General features: G+C 40.9%; 2 protein-coding genes and 1 long non-coding RNA gene across 3 annotated transcripts in view; 2 read left to right on the forward strand and 1 right to left on the reverse strand.

Moving 5' to 3' along the window:
* Window positions 1-2030, forward strand: part of LOC138973791 (uncharacterized) — a 68142-nt gene extending 66112 nt beyond the window's left edge. Inside the window, exon 5 of the long non-coding RNA XR_011458159.1 lies at window positions 677-2030. This is a non-coding gene — a long non-coding RNA (uncharacterized lncRNA). The remainder of the gene's footprint in view (window positions 1-676) is intronic.
* Window positions 2031-8681: 6651 nt separating this feature from the next.
* Window positions 8682-12187, forward strand: LOC138973785 (uncharacterized). Its single transcript, XM_070346491.1, has 3 exons — window positions 8682-9155; window positions 9301-9396; window positions 10007-12187. Exons 1-3 carry the CDS (start codon window positions 8750-8752, stop codon window positions 11236-11238), a joined length of 1734 nt encoding a protein of 577 aa, XP_070202592.1. The 5' UTR covers window positions 8682-8749; the 3' UTR covers window positions 11239-12187.
* Window positions 12188-15435: 3248 nt separating this feature from the next.
* LOC138974372 (uncharacterized) lies at window positions 15436-18746 on the reverse strand. Its single transcript, XM_070347089.1, has 4 exons — window positions 18088-18746; window positions 17333-17488; window positions 17024-17141; window positions 15436-16404 (listed from the first exon to the last, which is right to left on the reverse strand). The coding sequence occupies exons 1-4, from the start codon at window positions 18645-18647 to the stop codon at window positions 15436-15438; spliced, it is 1803 nt and encodes a 600-aa protein (XP_070203190.1). The 5' UTR covers window positions 18648-18746.
* Between the last annotated feature and the right edge of the window lie 696 nt (window positions 18747-19442).

A 19442-nucleotide genomic window follows, 5' to 3' on the forward strand; every position in this document is an offset into this window, starting at 1 on the left:
CTTTCATCTTATTCCTTGTCGGTTCCTGATTCCAAAAACATATAGTTATGATATGTTTGGATTGAAAACACGCTCAGAAAGTTAAAACAAAGAGAGGTACAGAAAAGCGTGCTATCCTTCTTAGCGCAACTACTACCCCGCTCTTCTTGTCAATTTCACTGCCTTTGCCATGAGCGGTGGACTGACGATGCTACGAGTATACGGTCTTGCTGAAAAATGGCATTGCGTTCAGTTTCATTCTGTGAGTTCGACAGCTACTTGACTAAATATTGTATTTTCGCCTTACGCGACATGTTACATAATGAACCCAGCACATGTCCTTTTGCCACCAAAGAAGCTTTTTATATATTTTTCAGGATAGGGGAATTCTTTCTTTTAAAATAACGTCTGATCGTTTCGTTAATTAGTCAGTGCGTTAGATGATAGTGTCATGACTCTGTCGGTCACACTAAATGTCAGTGCTACTTGATTTTGCATGCCAACAAATAAAGGTAACGGGACAATAATCACAGCCTTCAAAATGAGTCAACTTAGACAGACAGGGCTTTCGTTTGATCATGTCACGCCAGTACGTACTGACAAGTTATTATTATTATAATATTTGTTGTTGTTGTTGTTGTTGTTGTTGTTGTTGTTATTGTCCGTGGTGCATATATATTTGACTTCCTTGTTGCAGTGACCGCCGCTATAAAGTGGAAGTGTGCGTAATGGTTCGAGTCTGATGACTCAACGATAGCCTCTCGAGGAGCACACAGATTGGAGGAACGGAGCTCATCCTTATTTACTTTAGCTTATGTACATAAAAAGCAGACACGCCAGTAACCCGGTTAGGTAATTGTTTTGATCAATAATTCGGCACATCAAATGTCTTACGCGGTAAGAAAGCTACATTAAAATACTTAACCTTACTCATATTTAATCAGAATTATTCTTTGTAAATATCACACGGTGAAAATTGGTGTTTTGCATTCGGATCGCGCATCTCTGATTTATGTGCCCCATGATCACGGGGCTTGATACTGACCGGCAAGGTGAGCCAGGTGAGTGATGATTCAAGGCTCTGGGAAGTGATTCCTTTTTCTGATGACTCAACGATAGCCTCTCGATGAGCACACAGATTGGAGGAACAGAGCTCATCCTTATGTATTTATCCATGCGCTATCGAGGATTAAGGCTGTTGCTGGCTCGTTATTTGTTTGGTTGCTGGGTGTTTATCGAAAAATAACTAGCCCTACAAGTTTACAGATGTAAAGAAGCAGAGGGGGAAATAAATGAAAATACTTTACCTTACTCATATTTAATCAGAATTATTCTTTGTAAATATCACACGGTGAAAATTAGGATTTTAGAGTTAAAAGTGATTTAAGGTTTAACGATAATTGTAAACATCATATATTGAATTTAGTTAATAGTAGTATGTTATATAGCGAGATTGAGGAATATATTTGGCAGATAGTTGGTCAGTGGGTAAGCGAAAGCTAGGTTCCTACGACCAGTTAATAATGTAGATACGAATTAACGCCAATAACGCCAAAGTTTGTTTAACGTCAGAGTTACCTATTCTTGGCCAAACCCGGCGACTTTGCACACATCAACGCGGGTTTAGAACGATCGGTATTGAAATTTAGTGTCAGAGACAGACTTGCCAAAGTTTGCTTATGATAAGGAGTTGATAGGAATGATATGTCCAGAACCGGTTTATCGTGATATTGTCCAGCACATGTTTGACCATGACTTGGCGATTTCACAGTTGTCTTTGGCATAAATTAGAATATCATAGGAATAATCACCTAGCTGACGTAGAATAGCCAATGGAAGGGGAGAATAATGAAAGACAGAAAAGGATATATAGGATTGAAATTAGAAGAATCGCTCTTTCGACCTCTGGCCAAGAAGAAGATAGACGTCTGTTCGTATCCAGTCAACTACTGCTCTGACGGTATGGCAACATTGATTCTAATAGGATTAGGAATAGGATGTATATTTTGTATTATGTTGTGATTATTCTTGAAGTAAATTCTTAAACAGTTTTCCAGTTTTGTGTGCGGTATGCCTCAAGCTTCTCTCTCGTCTAAAGGTTTTAATCGTGAATATCATTCTTTCTTGTCTATCACTGCGTGATATCTGTGCGCTCAACTATGTGTGTATTCGTGGTGCAACCGCACGTTTGTTTGTAAGTACAATACAATACAATACAATACAATACAATAACTTTATTAATCTCTAAAAGAGAAATTACATTGCTGAGCGTTTGTGTCCGTAATAATAACATACATAACACATTCAAAATAAACATTTGTTCTTTGTCCTGAGAAAATATAGCACATTGGTTATCACATAAGAAAGTATATTAAAAATAAATTAACATGCATTCACCATCAACAATGCACAAAAGAAAGTTGTTCGTTAATCATTGTACGCATGTGTGTACTTCCACTGTTATACGTTCTATGTATTTCTAGTGGTAAATCACCAGGGTTTGCACACCCAGCAACCCATGGCAACCAAACATAGCAACCACACGTGGCAACCAAGCACCACACTTTCATGTCTTAACAACACGTTCACTCAAACACACTAAGACAAATAACTGTAACTTACAGAGAATTGTAGTGTAGCTAAAGAAACATCTTGGAAACGTGGAAACATTATTAAGAGGCAGCGAGCAACATTCATTTCGCATAAATACATTGATTTTCGAGTCGGTCCAATCCTTTATTACTGAATCTGGTCGACTAACTTGAAGGATTAGCCCACGTACTGGTATTGTGTATGTTTGTGTGCAGGAGAACGTAAACCCGCCTCTCAGTGTTGTTGCATCAATTACATATAACATAAGTAATAATCATCATTGGGTTTTTGTTTTTGTTTTGCTGTTGTCGATTTCGTGTGTGTTTTTTGTTTTTGTTTTTGTTTTTTCTTCTTCTTTCTTCCATACATTCGTAACGATTTATGCAGCCCTCTCCATGAACATGTACATTTATCTGAACTTACTTAATGCGTGATTGTCTCAGCATCGATGTTCTCGTCCCACGCGCTTCATTCCTAGTCTCACTTTTTTTCCTCCCTGTCAGTAGATCCTCCTGTTTTGATTAAGTTCCCCATACCACCCTCCTACATTTTGTTCTTCTGGTTAATAATTGTGTTGTTCACCATCATGAAAACTTGTGTAACTTAGCATTGTTATGGTCACGTCAAATAAGCATTTGCTTGAGTTCGTGTCCTGGCTGCATTTTTGTCAATTGTTTCATGTCATGTATTTTGAATAAAATTGTGTTTAAACCAAAGAAACATCTTCAGGCACCATGACAACACTACACACCCAGAGCATTATAACACAACATTTCCAGAGTAGCAACCCGCGAAACCACCCGTGCGATATAAACATCATATTTCATACTCACTTGTTTTACAATATGAGCTCATTCATATTTGCTATAAATAAAACATTAGATTACTCATACTTCTTTTTCTTGCAGAAATATCAGCTTTCTTATTTTGCATTGTTTTTACATTTATCTAGTTTTGATTAAATGTTTTAAGATAGATCGGGAATAGAGACGAGGGTACGTGTGTGTGTACATGTGTGTGTGTGGGACAGCAATTCCAGAAAAAAACTACTGGACAGATCTTTATGAAAGTTTACATCAAAGTTCTCCCAGTTAATATCCCAGACTTGTTTTTTTTCCTTTTGGGATACATGTTTGTGATGATGTCATATCCGACTTCGAATTGATTGAAATTTTGGTAAAGCAATCTACGACGAAGCCCGGATTATGGGATTGCATTTCGACCTGGAAGCTTAACAATCAATTATTGAGTTTGGTCATTTGAAATCTGAAAATTGTATCTAAAATTAAAATTTGAGAAATCAATCCCAAAACGTTTTCTTCTTATCTCTTACCATTTCCAGATTCCAAATATATGTATACAATATTGTTTGCCAGCCCTTTAATAAACCGTGTCCAATGCATTGTTTGCCAGCCCTTTAATAAACCGTGTCCAATGCATTGTTTGCCAGCCCTTTAATACACCGTGTCCAATGCATTGTTTTCCAGCCCTTTAATAAACCGTGTCCAATGCATTGTTTGCCAGCCCTTTAATAAACCGTGTCCAATGCATTGTTTTCCAGCCCTTTAATAAACCGTGTCCAATGCATTGTTTTCCAGCCCTTTAATAAACCGTGTCTAATGCATTGTTTGCCAGCCCTTTAATAAACCGTGTCCAATGCATTGTTTTCCAGCCCTTTAATAAACCGTGTCCAATGCATTGTTTTCCAGCCCTTTAATGAACCGTGTCCAATGCATCGTTTTCCAGCCCTCTAACAAACTCGGCTGATCCAATGCAAACAAAAAGTACCGGTCAGTATGATATAAATAGAGAATACTACATGACTTGCTGTATCGTACCAGATTTACACGAGTTGTTTTTAAAAATATTGAACTGCGAGCGAAAGCGAGCTGTTCACTATTTGAAAAAGCAACGAGTGTAAATCTGGGACGACACAGCAAGCCATGTAGTATTCTATTTCTCCTACATACTGTACTTACGTGTATTTTACTGAAAATGTCCTGCAGTCCAGGCAGCTAAAATGAAGACGCTTGTTTTGGAACTTCGATCTCTTCTAAAGCATCGTGCAATCTATTACGTCAAAGCAAACAAACGTCACTCTAAAAGTGTGGCATGACGTGTTAGTTCTAAAAATTCATCGAGGGTAATTAGCGAGCGCAATTGTTTTGTTCTTCTATAATGACGTTTGTCTCGGTGACTTTGGCATCATAAGCAGTGGAAAAACAGGTCCCTGCCAGACTTGCTTGACATGACCTCATTTACATGATATACACACGTGTGGTTTGAACGATTATTATCTCACGAGTGTCTCTCTCACGTATGTGTGCCTTTATGATTTTAAGGACAACACAGCTTTTTTTTTGAAAATGTAATATTGCGAATTTTGTTTCTGTACATTATACTACCTGATTCTGGTCTGTTTGTTATGCATACTTTGTTCATATTAACCTGTATTTCTTTTTGTATATATTTGCATTTAAGACAGAAACATTGTTGAAAGGTGTATTGTGCCTTCATTAACAGGAGAAAATAAACACAATTCTTGTAATGTTTTGTAATTATCTACTCACGAGTGTAATTGGTTACTCCACTTTGAACAGGTTATGAGTGGCGACAAAAATAACATAATTTATTTATTAATTGATACAGCCTTAAGTAAATACGAAGAGAATAAAAGGGTCAAACAAGACAGACCAAAAAACTCGAGACATCAGAAAATCGTACATCAGACTGTACCGAACATGGCTGCTTATGAATAGAATGATGGTCACGTTTCCTGAATAGAAGTTATCCTCCTGGCAAGTGAACAATCAGGAGTTTCAGTCTCACTGGCTGCAATTTGGGGGTAAAATGAAAAATCTCACTGGCTGCAGTCTGGGGGTAAAAGAAGAAATCTCACTGGCTGCAATCTGGGGGTAAAAGGAGAAATCTCACTGGCTGCAATCTGGGGGTAAAAGGAGAAATCTCACTGGCTGCAATCTGGGGGTAAAATAAAAATTAGTATGTTGTTGTAAGTCATTAAGTATTTAAGATATAATATTTAAGAACGATGATGTTGTACCTTGAAAGGGAAAATACAATGAAAACCTAATACTCCAACGCTTATATCCTCTTTTCCTTATCCTTGTAAAATAACTTTTAAGCTTCGAAAATGATTGTATGTATACGTATCATATTTCTTATGTAACACCTTGTATATACTTTTACAAACGTTTTTATACAGTAGTTGGATGCATCCACGTTTCTTTGTTTTTTGTGAGTAACGAGAAGAACCTAACTGACTTTTGAATCATTTTATGTTCAACGATATTTTATTACGAGTGCAAGGTATGTTCAGTGAAATAGTGTCTGTGTATCTCACTAAAGGGTCGCAAGAGGGAACGGGGCCGGGGTATATACGTACCGGAAGTTAATGGGGACAGACAATTGTTACCATCAAGGCTTCTTTTTTATACAAAAGCTAGGTTGTGTACAGTTGGTGAGTGAAATTAACTTGATTAAGTTGTATTCATTACACATGTACATAATGATCCTGATCTCATGAACGTTTTTTTGTGTGGGATTTTCGTTGATGATCTCCTGAATTGTAAGAAAACCTGACCATTAATTTTGGAACTAATTTAAAACGCTATTTGATGTTGAAAATGAGCATTGATTTCTTAGAATTGAGATATTTAAAAGAATAAAATTATTGCTGCCTTCATAACTGATTGTACCATTTTAGCACAAAACGCAATGTATGAATGATAAAACAATACTTGCACAAACGAAGTGTAAACTATCAGCTACAAAATTACTTTCTTTCAAGCTATTTTTTTAAACATGCTTTCTGGTTTGTATGTTACAGTGGTTTGAACTTATCTATAAACCATTTGCAACAGCATACGCTGGGGTGACTGTTTTCCCACACGCTTGCAGCTAAAGAATACATCACTTAACACATCGTATAATTACCTTTTTATTTTATTTGAAAATAACTAAAGTGTAATCTTATGCATTTTAATTCCTTTGCTTCTTTCTTTTGTTTTGGTTTTTAAAATAAAACTGACGAGAAAAAAAAACAGACCGTATTTTTATTAACTGAACATAATTATGCTTAGTATGTATGCAGGTGATAGTTGGATGAATGAGGAGGGCTTCAGAGAGATTTTGAGAGAGAAAGAAAGAATGTGAGATAGAGGCAGGGGGGAGGGGAGAATGTGTGGGGAGGGGGGAGTCGGTGTTGTGGGGGCGTGATCAAGTGCACACAAAAGATAAATAGTCGGTCTTGTTGGTCTCTTTCTCCTTTTCATTTCGAGCATATATGCCTGTGGTGACATATTTTGCTCTGTTGTGCTGTGCCCAATGCTGTATTCCCTCAGTATATAAAGTAATCTGTCCACAGAAAAAAAGCAATATTTAATCAATGATATGATCGTCTGCGTTGCAGGTGTGAATTGTGATCCGCAAGTGAAGGGTTGGGGGGGGGGTAGAGGTTGATCATTGATGTGTGTGTGTGTGTGTGTGTGTGTGTGTGTGTGTGTGTGTGTGTGTGTGTGTGTGTGTGTGTGTGTGTGTGTGTGTGTGTGTTTGTGTTCGTGGATTGTGAGGGAGGGAGAGGGGGAGGGTGGGGTGGGAGGTGAATTGGTTTTCAGGTTTTGGTTTGGGTATGAAACGAGAAAAACAATACCCACACCACACAAAATCTTGGGGGCAAAAAACACTCGCAGTCGCATCTGTCCGCACAATATTGTATCCACCAGCAACAGGAAAGAAAGGTAACAATAGAAAAAGACTCATCTTTGCTTCCTGCTATTCATTGCCCCCGACTCGATCGTCGCACTATTATCCACAAATCTGTTGTGAGATGTCAACGCCGACTGTGCAAGCAAATCACCTCGTTTGAAATAAGACAATCCCATCGCTCGAATGCAAAACATAGGCACTCTCGTTTCAAAGACGTTTTCTGCCAGCTTCACACACCATTCTGTAGTCGGAACCTACAGAACTTCGCATCCTCAAACCTGACATACTTGTCTCAACAGTTTATAAACTCAAATCACAGAAAGTTGCTTTCACACGCCAGCAATAACTGCAACACCGTGCTTGGGCCCCAAAACATGTATTATGATAACATAACTCGCGTTTCAAAGCATAGCTCCCTGTGCTGATTTTGCACTTATTTTCGCACTACCAAAATGACAACAAAAACGATGTTTGGTGGTTTGTTGTTAGACCAGCTTTTTTGTCGGTCCTCGGGGGGCATATCGAATTTTGTTCCATACTTATTGACTGCGGCCTTCGGCGATATGACCCCCTCGGACCGACAAAAAAGCTTGTCTGTCAACAAGCCATCAAACATCTTATAATATTTTAAACTTAAATACGGTTTACAAAAACACAGTAAGGGCAGGTTGCATGCTAAATATTTTGATATTTTACGATTTTTCGTCTACTGATGATCTTTGTCAGTTTAATCCACTTTTCTCAGTGTCTGTTACTCCAACAGGACATTTGTTGGTGACTTTGGAGGTGTCCATGATTATGTATGTGACTTCGGGCTGTGTGTGTGTGTGTGTGTGTGTGTGTGTGTGTGTGTGTGTGTGTCTGTGTGTGTGTGCGTGTGTGTGTGTGCGTGTGTGTGTGTGTGTGTGTGTGTGTGTGTGTGTGTGTGCATGTGTGTGTGTGTGTGTGTTGATAATTTGTACAGTGTCATCTTCACTAAACTTCCTTGTCCATCTTTTTTTCTCATGAGCGTCTTGGCCAAAATGCAAACCAGTTTGTTCTTACACGCACTTTTTTTTGTCTTTGCTTGATTTTTGTTTGTTTTGTAAACCGTGTTTATGTTTAACATGTTTGTTTTGTAAACCGTGTTTATGTTTAACATGTTTGTTTTGTAAACCGTGTTTATGTTTAACCTGTTTGTTATTCTTTGAGGGGAGGGTGAAGGTTCACTATATATTTTGTTTGTTGTGTCTTACAAATACAAGGAGATAAAGATACAAAAACGCCAATTCAAATAAAAAAAATAAAAGTAGTGTTGCTGTTGTAGCAATAATCAGTATGCGAGAATACAAAAACAAATAGTGTCCAACGACTACAACGAATGTTTGTATTTCTAATAGGCCTCTTTCCGCGGCCTTGAGAGTTGACCTTCCACTTCCGCTTTCGGGCAAAGTGTCGTGGCGGGCGGTAAGAGATGGTCAACAAAACGTGTGCGTATGGACTGTGCAAAAGCGACTCAAGGCATTATGGCCGGCCGAAGATGGAAGGAGTCGCTTTCATTTATTTTCCTCAGCCAAGAAAGGATAAAGAGAAATGTAAACGGTGGGTGAGAGCGTGCGGCCGGCCAGCAGAAGGCGCCGGTTGTTTCACCGAGGATTCCGTGACGAAAGACACCTATATTTGTTCCAAACATTTTGTAGCGGGGAATGGACCAACGCCAATTCATCCTGATCCAGTACCAGCTCTGGCATCAGAAGTGGAAAAAATAGCATTTGAAAAGAAAAAAAAGCGGCCATGCCCTAAAGAACGACAGTATGCCAGAGCTTCTGGCAGCAAGAAACCGGCCAGATCAAACCCGTCTGCAGTGCTCACACCGACAGGTGAGGCTTTTATTTTTCTGTATTAATTTCATAACTGTTTACTAGCATGCTAGGTTAGTCCACATTTGCGAGTTAATGGCAGTTTATTTAGGGTATTTCATATTGCATGATGTTTATGGTTGTTCTTTGTTTTGTGTGTTTTCAGAATCTGTGGTGACTGGTAGGCCTACTGCCAGTGACATCGGTGTTTTTAGCAGCAAGAAGTCCAGATCTGAATCATCTGCAGTGCTTTCACCGACAGGTCAGGATTATATGGCATCTATTATTTGTCTGTGTTTGTTTGAAGGCCTGTATAAATTAGTATGCTCAAATGGGGCCGTCAAATAGTTAGTGATTTTCAAGAAAACCCATGATCAACACAGATTAGCCTAGGACTAACCTTTCCGAGGAGAAAAACAAAGTCAAACTGTCCTCTTTTTGGCTCACGTAAAAGTAGCCTATGCGATGCTAACTTTTGTCTGTCTGTGCGTGCGTGCGTGCGTGCGTATGTATGTATCATTGTATGTATGTATGTGTGTGTGTATGTCTGGTATTTTGAGCGGGCCGAGACTAGTTGGCAGTCGTGTCCCTGTAAGTAGGCTACATGCAGACAGATCTAGATCTAGTGTCGCACTTTCTTGCACAGTGTCACCTATGCTTACTGTGTGTGTGTGTATGTGTGACGGAGTGATTGAGTTTGTGTTACTGTTTGTCGATTTCTTACGTGAGCCTTGAAGGCTTCGCCTCTTGTTTTTTTTTACTGTGAACTGCCGCTGCGATTGTGCACTGTGGCAAGTCAGTGTCAGTTCGGTCAATAGGCCTAGTCATATTGCATGATATTCATAGTTGTTCTTTGTTTTGTGTGTGTTCAGAACCTGTGGTGACCAGTAATACCAGTGCCACTGCTGGACAAGGGGAGCAAGTAAGTGATGTCATGTCATACCAGGAACAGAATGTCACACCAACCAAGGAGCCCATCAACAGAGCAGCTCCAAGGACACCATTTCTCTTGCGACACGTGCTGCAACGGGAACCAAACCTCAAGAAGCAGCTGATGACAACAACAGGAACACAGACCGACCTGACATCTTCACCGAGATTTAGTGCAGGCGATGTTGTTTTTAATGAACTCAGCGATGACGATCTCATGGGCAGTCTCAAACAGCTGAAAAGGACCTTGTTCAAAGCTAGCGTGTTCAGGGATGACCAGACGTGTAAATTTTACACGGGTCTCACTGTGGTGGGGTTTGGAATTCTTCTTAACTTTGTCAGTAATGTTGCCTCCAGGATGACATACTGGAGGGGTGAAGAGACTGGCCCTGATGGCGTTGTCCCCAACCGCCGAGACCAGACGGGGACACAGAGACTTCTGACTTTAAAGGAAGAACTTCTTGTTGTCTTGGTGCGTCTTCGACGTGCACTAGAGGTAAACATGCTGAGTGACTTGATGGGTGTGTCCTCATCATTGGTAAGCAGGATTTTCATTACGTGGATTCATATGCTATCACGGGAACTTTGCTTTCTGATCAAATGGCCAACACGAGCACGTGTTCTTTCCAGACTGCCTCGAGCATTTAGATTTTTCCCCAAAACACGTGTGATTATTGATTGCACAGAGTTTCAGCTTCAGAAACCCTCACTACCTTCGGTGCAGAGAAAAACTTATTCCAGTTACAAACACAGGAATACCGCTAAGTGTCTTGTTGGCGTTACACCGCGTGGGGCATTTAGTTTTGTGTCTGATATATGGACAGGGTCCATATCTGACAGAAAAATTGTTGAGATGTCTGGTTTTCTGGAGATGCTAGAGGCTGGAGATGATGTAATGGCCGACAGGGGTTTTCTAATTAGGGACCTTGTCACGCTGCGTAAAGCCACCCTAAACATCCCACCCTTTGCTCATGGCAGACAAATGGCAAAATCAGCAGTGACAAAAACGCGTAGGATAGCTGCTGTTCGAATCCACGTAGAGCGGGCCATCGGCCGTCTTAAGCAGTTTCGGCTTCTTAGCGAGACCATTCCAGCACCCCTGAATCCTCTGGTCCACATGTGTGTCACTGTAGCTGCGGCTTTGTGTAATCTTGAGAAACCACTGTGTCGGTAAAATCAGAAGCGTTGTCTGGAAAGCACACTAGACTTTGATCATGCACCAGAACCAGTAGCCGTGACTCGTACCCAGACAAAATATACTGGAGCCCAGCCTTGAAATGTACTACATGTACAGTGAAACCTATGAACAGCACACCTACGAATAGCAACAATCCTGTGAATAACAACATGTCCATGTGGACAGATTTTTGCCCTGGTTTTCGGTCCAAGAGTCCCTGTGATGCAGTTGTAAAGTGCTTTATTGTGAACTATTTTTTGTGTTTAGGCAACAACAAAAAAATAGGTGTGGTTACGGTAACATAGCCAAAAAAAATAGGGTAGGAAGGTAGGCAATCACTTTTTTTTTAAAACTTTTTTTTCTAATGTGTACAAATTAAACCTACTTGACAGGGAAATAAGTGTGCGACTCGGGCGCTTTCGCTTTCATGGCGATTTCTGCACTCGTTTTCTTGTGTGTGTTTTTGTTGTTGTTGACAAATGTAATAAAAAGTTATAGGGTCGGCCCCTAAAAATAGGGTAGGTCGGGTTACCGTAACCACACCTATTTTTTTTTTAGGCCTTATATTAATTTATGCTTTCAGTTTTAACTTTAGTTTAGAGTACAGTGTATTGCGCTATATTAAATGGTGTATTATTAAATTCGGATCAGATTAAATACTGAAAAAATAATAAAACAAAAGCAAACTATCACTTGTTTGTTTTCTGTAAAATGTATTGCATACTCAGGTCAGGATTTCAGATGTACACATGCATAAACAAAATCTACGACTAAACACTCTTTCACTGCTTACGCTACACTACATAATTATACATTTATCGCTACAATGGAGTTTTCATGTTGTTTTTTTACCAAATCGCTCAAACAAACAAAAACAGCGAAATACATAGTAAAATTAGTGTGATGCTGTTGTGCAGCTCACAGGGAGCTTTATTTACTTTCTGCTGCAGAGACTGAATAAAGCACAACCAGCAGTGTGCTCAACAATCAAGTCTATAATTATAGTGAATCTGAATGCAAACACCGCTCAAAAAGAACAATAATCAATTCATTTTCTTTATGAATGCAATCATTACCAAGGGTTACACAGACTGGTCACAAATTTCAGGCTTTAACACACAATAATGCAGGGCAAATTTGGGATTTGTAAAACGCATAAAATTTGTTTACCAGCAAAATAGATGGTTTCAGCAGCAAATAGGAAGGAGTGAGCAGCGAATGTGAAGCAGCAAATTGGATGAATTCAACAGCAGAATAGATGAATTGAACAGCCAAGCAGATTTCTTTAACAGTAAAAAAGATGAAAAATCCAGCAAAATGAGAACAGCAAAAAGGATGACAAAACAGCAAAACGGACACAAATCAGCAAAATCGTAAGAAAAAGTTCATACAGAAAATGGACAAAAACATGAAATCGCATTCACTCTATTTGAAAAAAATCAACACACACACACACACACACACACACACACACACACACACACACACACCACCTTGCACCACCACCAAAAAAAGGAATGTGAGAGGATGCCCATGCAGAGCGCCCTAGCAAGTACACCAGAAAGTCGGATGCAGAGAATGCCCATGCAGAGCGCTAGCAGCAAGTACACCAGACCTACTGACGTATGAGAGCTGGTTTTGCCAGCCTAGGTCGTCCCCTCTTTCGCTTCTCTCCCAGGGGGACGGTCTTTGCCTGTGCTGGTGGTTCAGAAATGGACAGCCGGATTTCCATGCCAAGTGAGTGTTTACATATGTTGGACTTCATGTAGACAGGGCAATTGCAGTCAATTCTGTTGTCCTCCACGGTCAGACTCCAAACCGAGTTCCGGCTCTCCTTGTACTGGTCAAACGATTCCCAAGAGGCTCTCTGGAACTGGTCTTGCTGAATCCTGACAGCTGTCTTCAGGTCCATGTTCTGAAGCGACTCCGAGGCCACGAACACTTTCTGGTTCCTCTTGATGGACTTTGCGTTTGAAGATGCCCACTGATAGGCAGCCGTCCAGCAGGGCAAGGTTCTGTCTGGTTCTTGGGCCACTGGGATATGATCAGGCTGAGCGTTGTCTCTCTCCCTGGACCAGTTCAGGACAATGTCTCTTTCAACAAGGGTTAGGAATCTGGACAAGTCAAGCCTCTCACGAAATGTGTTCTGACGTTTGATGGTCTGGTTTATTGCCTCCAGTCCATTGTTTGTGGAAGGAATTCCCGGGGCGTAGCCTTCGTACCAGGTGTCATTGCGGTCGATCCATGACCCCTTGAAGTACTCCACGAAAGACAACAATCCGTGATCGTCGGAATCTTCCCATTTGGCCAGGAACAAAAGAACTGCATGATGAAATGAATCTTCATCTAGACAAAGCTGCAGCTGACTGATGTCATCACGTACAGCTTGACGGGTTCTTTGGTCTCTGATTCTCAGAAGATGCTTGTCTACGTTCATGACAACATGAGCCCAACATGTGATGTTTTTTTCCGGTTCACGCCCAAAGGCAGAGGCATATCCGTTCCTGATGGCAGGAGCGGCATCAGCGATCAAGTGAGAAGGCACAAAACCGTCATGATCATCTGGAGTCACCTGGCTGATTCCTTTTGCAATGGACGAAAACAAGAAGTGGAAATCGTCCTTCGTTTCATTCTTTGTAACCGCAAGACCTAGAGGGTGAAACCTGCGGTTAGCATCACTGTACCCCAAGATAAGTACAGGGAAACCCTGCCATATCAACTTATACGTTGCGTCTGCATGGACATTCGCAGCATCAGCACCAAGTTTCAGCAGACGCTTGGTTGTCATGCACACCCTGAAAAAAGCCTCTTTCTGGTCATACGAACACTCAAAACCACAAACGAAAGTTACATCGTCATCATCAGGCACAGCTGTGCGAGAATCAGCCCATGCTGCAAGTTCACCCAGGGAAATTGTATGCTTTCCACATTCTTTCATTCTCAGACCGACAAGGTAATTTTTGAGCTGGGCTTTCGAAGGCAAGTTTGCAAAGTCCCTATTGCGCAGTGCTACCAGAATCGCCCTTGGTTTTCTCACACCATCTCTGAACAGAGAATCAATCACAGTCCTTGTGTCTGGGTGAATCCCCCTTGTAGGCCTTGGTGTAGTTGCGTGGTCGTGTTCGCCGGATTCATACAAGGAGACGGTTTGGTCTTCAGTGTTGTAGAGTAGGAACATCCCCGCCAAACAGCTGGCTCCTCGTTTACACTTGAAGTACACCTTCTTTCCATCAGTCGTCTTATGTGTGTAGCTTAAATGGCCCACTCATCCTGAAACGACATAAAGCCTGTGCGAGGAACGAAACACCTTACTCCTTCTCCTCATCTACCGACTTGCATCACCTCCATCACCATTTCTGGACAATCACTGCCAGTATTATCGTCGCCGACACCAACATTGTTGTCCACCGACATCACCACGACCTGTATGTATGTGCTAATTACCATCACTTTTATCACAATCATCATCATCATCATTCGCCATCACCTTATTCCCTACAGCAATCATCATCATCATCAACATCATCATTACCATCATCATCACTCCTCTTACTGCCATCATCATCATCATTCCCACTGATCTTCATTACCATTCAACTATAACGTGCTCTCCTTAGACACAAAATCATCGGCAGCCTTTTCATCATCAAAAGTCCGTTGTTTCTGCCATTCCCTGGCCATTCCCCTACACCTTTTTGCTGGTGGCAATTTTTCATTTTCACTGGATGATGCCTCTTGGGAGATGGGGTGGATGGTCTCAAACTCAGTGTCATCCATACTTGACAAACTGTGTTGAAACTGTGTTGCACTTACATGCAGTTGCCCCACAGTAGTTCAGATGTAGTCACAAGAAGTTATCTAGAAGATGAAAATACTCAGTCTCAGTAATAAAGCGTGCCGTAATAAAGTACATGTCAACCCACAATTGCTAGAAAGCGAACAAAGCTCAGGTGAATAAGACCCAGATACAACTCTGATTACAGTTCATATGTAGTCACGTTTGTTGAATTCATGTAATCTGCTGCACGCTCCTGTGATCATCTATTCTGCTGCTGTGACCATCAATTCTGCTGTCAGTTGTATTTTCTTGCTGGTTAAGTATCTAATTTGCAGTTTAAATATCATCCCAGCTGTTCAAACAGCAAATCTGCTGGTTAACCATCTTTTTTTGCTGCTAAAATATCCAATTTGCTGCTAAGTATATCTGTTGCTGCCAAAAATATTTATTGCAGCTAATTTGCTGTTGAAACCCATCTTTTTTGCTGCTGGTCCATCTTTTTTGCTGCTGGTCCATCTAATTTGCTGGTCCATTAAATCCCTGCCTTTGTAAAAATCTTCTGCCTTCCGGACAAATTCCACAGCAAACTTCTCACTGTACTGCACAGGGACAATGATAATCCCTTTTGTTGTGTAAATCACCAAATCACACTCACTCAGACCATACACGAACAGCTGTGTTTGTATTTGGTGAAAGTACTGAGACCTTTCATTGAGACTCCAGCTCCCATTGTCTACGTTCAGCTCGCAACCTCTCTGCCTTGCGGCATCTTTGGGTGACAGCTCTCTTAGTGCATACGGACATTTGATTTCTATCAACTTCTCACTGTGACCAGTACAAGAGCATGATACAAGACCATCTACTGAGCATCCCAAGAAGGGTTTTCTACTGGAAATCTGTAACCCTCTTTCACTGAGTGTAAAGTTTTTATGCTTTTTTTTCTCCACGCGACAATAGTGCTCTCTTGCTTTTTTCTCTTTCTTCCTTCCCCAAGCCAAAGCTGGAGTGTCAAAGTCTGTCTGTTTCCCCAGGATGTGATCTACTAATTTTGTACAGTCCGTGTCGGGCTTCCCACACAGGGTGGTGTGTCTAGAACAGACGCGCTTCATGTCGGAGGCAGTCACACGGCCCTGCCTCATAACGTACCACAGCGGATTGTTATTCTGTCCGCGAGTTGCTTTCTCAATCCGCTGCAGCGTCTCTTGCTCTGAACGCAGAGCATCAACAACACAATCAAAGTCACGATCTGTGTCGCCTTGTGAAGTGATATCCTTGGTCCTTGCTGCAACAGAATGCTGCAGAAGCTGTTCATCTGCATCAGTGGTCTCACTTGGATCCTGGCTACTGTCAACCAAGCACTCTAGCACTGCAGCATCGGGCAGCTCCTGCGAGACAACAGAATACACAAATATAATTTATATTATATTTTAAATTGTTTAAAATAACTGTGGAACAAACAACAGTATAATCACAAACCCTGCAGTACAAGTAATAACCATGTTCCAACCCTTCAACACCCCCCCCCCCCCCCCCCCACACCCCCAAAAAACCCAGAAGCAAACATCAACATGCACTAATATTACAAAAGTTACAACTAGTATTACTAAACAAGCCTTGTAACCAATTATAGTCAATTTTGTAGCATTAATAGTAATACGAGCAAAAGTCAAACCCCTTCTTTATCCTCTGTAAACGTCATGTGTCTCAGATTACCTCCCTTCACAGCCTAATTTACCCATTAGGCGTCATACTCATAGCCCTCAAACATGTTCTCAGATTTGATTTTAGACCCGTGGAATGCTGGGTAGGAAATTTCTACCTCAGTTTTAGAGAATGTTAAAAATAGCGATGGGAATCACCCTCTGTTTGGCTGACGTAACTTCTACCACCACACGTTTAAAAACTGAAGCCCGTTTCATACTTTTGTGATGATGCACTTTTGTACAAGTGAATCCAATATGTTGTCTGCTTCGCCTGACAACATAACTAGAGATGCAACTGTACCTTGGAAAGTAATTCAGCAAACAAGGCTTCCTTCTCAGCAGTATGCACTCTGTCTTCATAAGCCCGTGGATCAAAGTTGTCTGCAGACGGAAGCTTACGAGGAACTCTGTTATCATACCTGCAAGTAAGGAAAATGAATGTGTATATGTGTACATGTATGCATTTACTTTCTTCACCTTCCTATATTATGCATACATAACATACATGTGCAAATGTTTAAGCTAACCAGTGTCTGTCTGCACACAGCAACGCTTTACAAAACCACAATGTGACTAAAACACAAAGGATGTTATTATTATATTAACCTACCTGGCTTTAATCTGGGGCAGCATGTTCAGCCTTTCAGCTTCTTCACAGGCAGTGTTGCGCCTCACCCAGACAGCAGGTCCATCTGTGACTGACTTCACCTCATGGTCTTCTATAGCATACAAAGCTGCTGCAATATGTCTGCATGCACCATCAGATCTGCAAAATGAAATGGATAATATAATTTAACCATTTTACAATGTTGGTGTTCTATTTATTGTTTTTAATTTTAGCAGCGTAATGTTAAATCATTACAGTAACTTGAGTAGATCTATTCAGTACATACTACAATGAAGGCTGCTACAAATTCATGCATGGATACTACGATTGCAAGAACCCACTGGAGCTGAATAGCCTTTGTAATACCCGTGGACATCAGTTCAAGCTCAAGAAGAAACAATGCAGAACAGCTCTCCGACAATCTTTCTTCACGAACAGAATCATAGACACGTGGAACTCCTTGGACAAGAATGTGGTAGAAGCGCCGACAATGAACAGTTTCAAAAATCGCTTGGACAATGCACTGAAAGATTATATGTATAGCCCAAATGTCAGTATGCCTCTCCCTACACCAGCCAAGAAAAAGTTGATAGAATAGGCCACGGTCAAAGAAGATCGTGTAGGTTACCTAGCCCAAAGTTAGGCTAGGATAGCAACTGATCAAAAGATCAGACAAAGGCTTAACAGCCTAAGTACCAGTCTGATAACATAACATAACATAACATAACATAACAAGATCAGTTGAGTAGGCTACATACCCTGCAGGACACTGACAATAAGCCAAGTGGATGTCCCCATCACGATCAGCGATGATCCACAGCTTGTATGCATCTGTCAAGATGTAGGTCTTCTGTCGTTGAGTAGGCTTTACACGGGACTGGTAGCAGCAAAACCTTTCGTTGTTCCAGCACTTGAGTTCCAAAACATGGCCATCGTGAAAAAGTCTGTAATCTTCGTAGCTTTTGTACGCCTTTGTCGCTTTCTTATCGAAGTCAGTCCTACTGTCGATCAGATAGTTGAAAACGTCGATCAGGCCTATCATTGGTGTCGAACTAAAATCATCAGAAAACGGTAGCGTGAAGGGGTCAAGAACCGGAAAATTCAAGCCCTGTAGACTTGATTTGACCTGGCTGGCCACGTCAACGTTGGACGAATCAGGGTCAATTTCAAGCGATAATCCGCTGGCGCAGGTGGCAAGTCGGACCAAAGATTGTTTGCAATAACCCGTGGCACTAATCCCTCTTGCTTTGAGGTATTCCCGAAGAGATTCACAGTTTAATTTAGAAAAGTCCCGTCCACTGTCGCTATGAGCAGCCATTGTTTTCGGGAAGACTTTTGCCCGAAGTTAGGGGAAATAACTCACAACTTATACTTTTTTTAGGGCTGTGTTGTCTCCCATTTAGTTGCGGCAAAGGGCCTATTGTCCAACGCGTAACACCCGTCGCGATATAACCTTGAACGGTTGAAAACGACGTTAAACACTAAATAAATAAAGAAAGAAAGAAACGCGTAACAATAACGTTTTAATGTGTACTTCCCATAAATAGCAGGAAGTTCAACCAATAATGTGGTGCAGAGTGGTTGTGTTAGTGTCGAAAAGGCGGCATAAGGTAGAGAGAGATGGAGGGGGAAGGGGTGGAGTGAAATGAATTGAATTGAATTAAAATCAATATTTTGAGGGTGACAGAATAAGTAATGAAAACAATTGTTTTTCATCCGGCCCTCGCCAATTGAGGGATAACTCAATAACTAGAAGAATTTAAAAAAAAACACTTAACTACAGTAACATTACATAATTAACATGTCCAGCAAGGATGCAAGATTATAACACTAATGTTTTGTTCATATATAATGTTCTTAGTGCATTATGTAGAATCACGTGGTTCAATAACATCAGAAATAACTGTTATTTCATCAGCTGCACAAGTGTAGTACTCACAAGTTTTGCAAGAGAACAAGCATGAGATGTTCCTTGAATGATGTTTTATTGATTTGTAATTCAATGGATATCAGGAATGGAGTTCCACATAAGGGCGCCAGAGAGAGTGAGAGAGAGAGAGAACGAACGAACGAACGAACGAACGAACGAACGAACGAACGAACGAACGAACGA

The sequence above is a fragment of the Littorina saxatilis genome, linkage group LG8 (genome assembly GCF_037325665.1).
Source record: "Littorina saxatilis isolate snail1 linkage group LG8, US_GU_Lsax_2.0, whole genome shotgun sequence".
NCBI lineage: Eukaryota > Metazoa > Mollusca > Gastropoda > Littorinimorpha > Littorinidae > Littorina > Littorina saxatilis.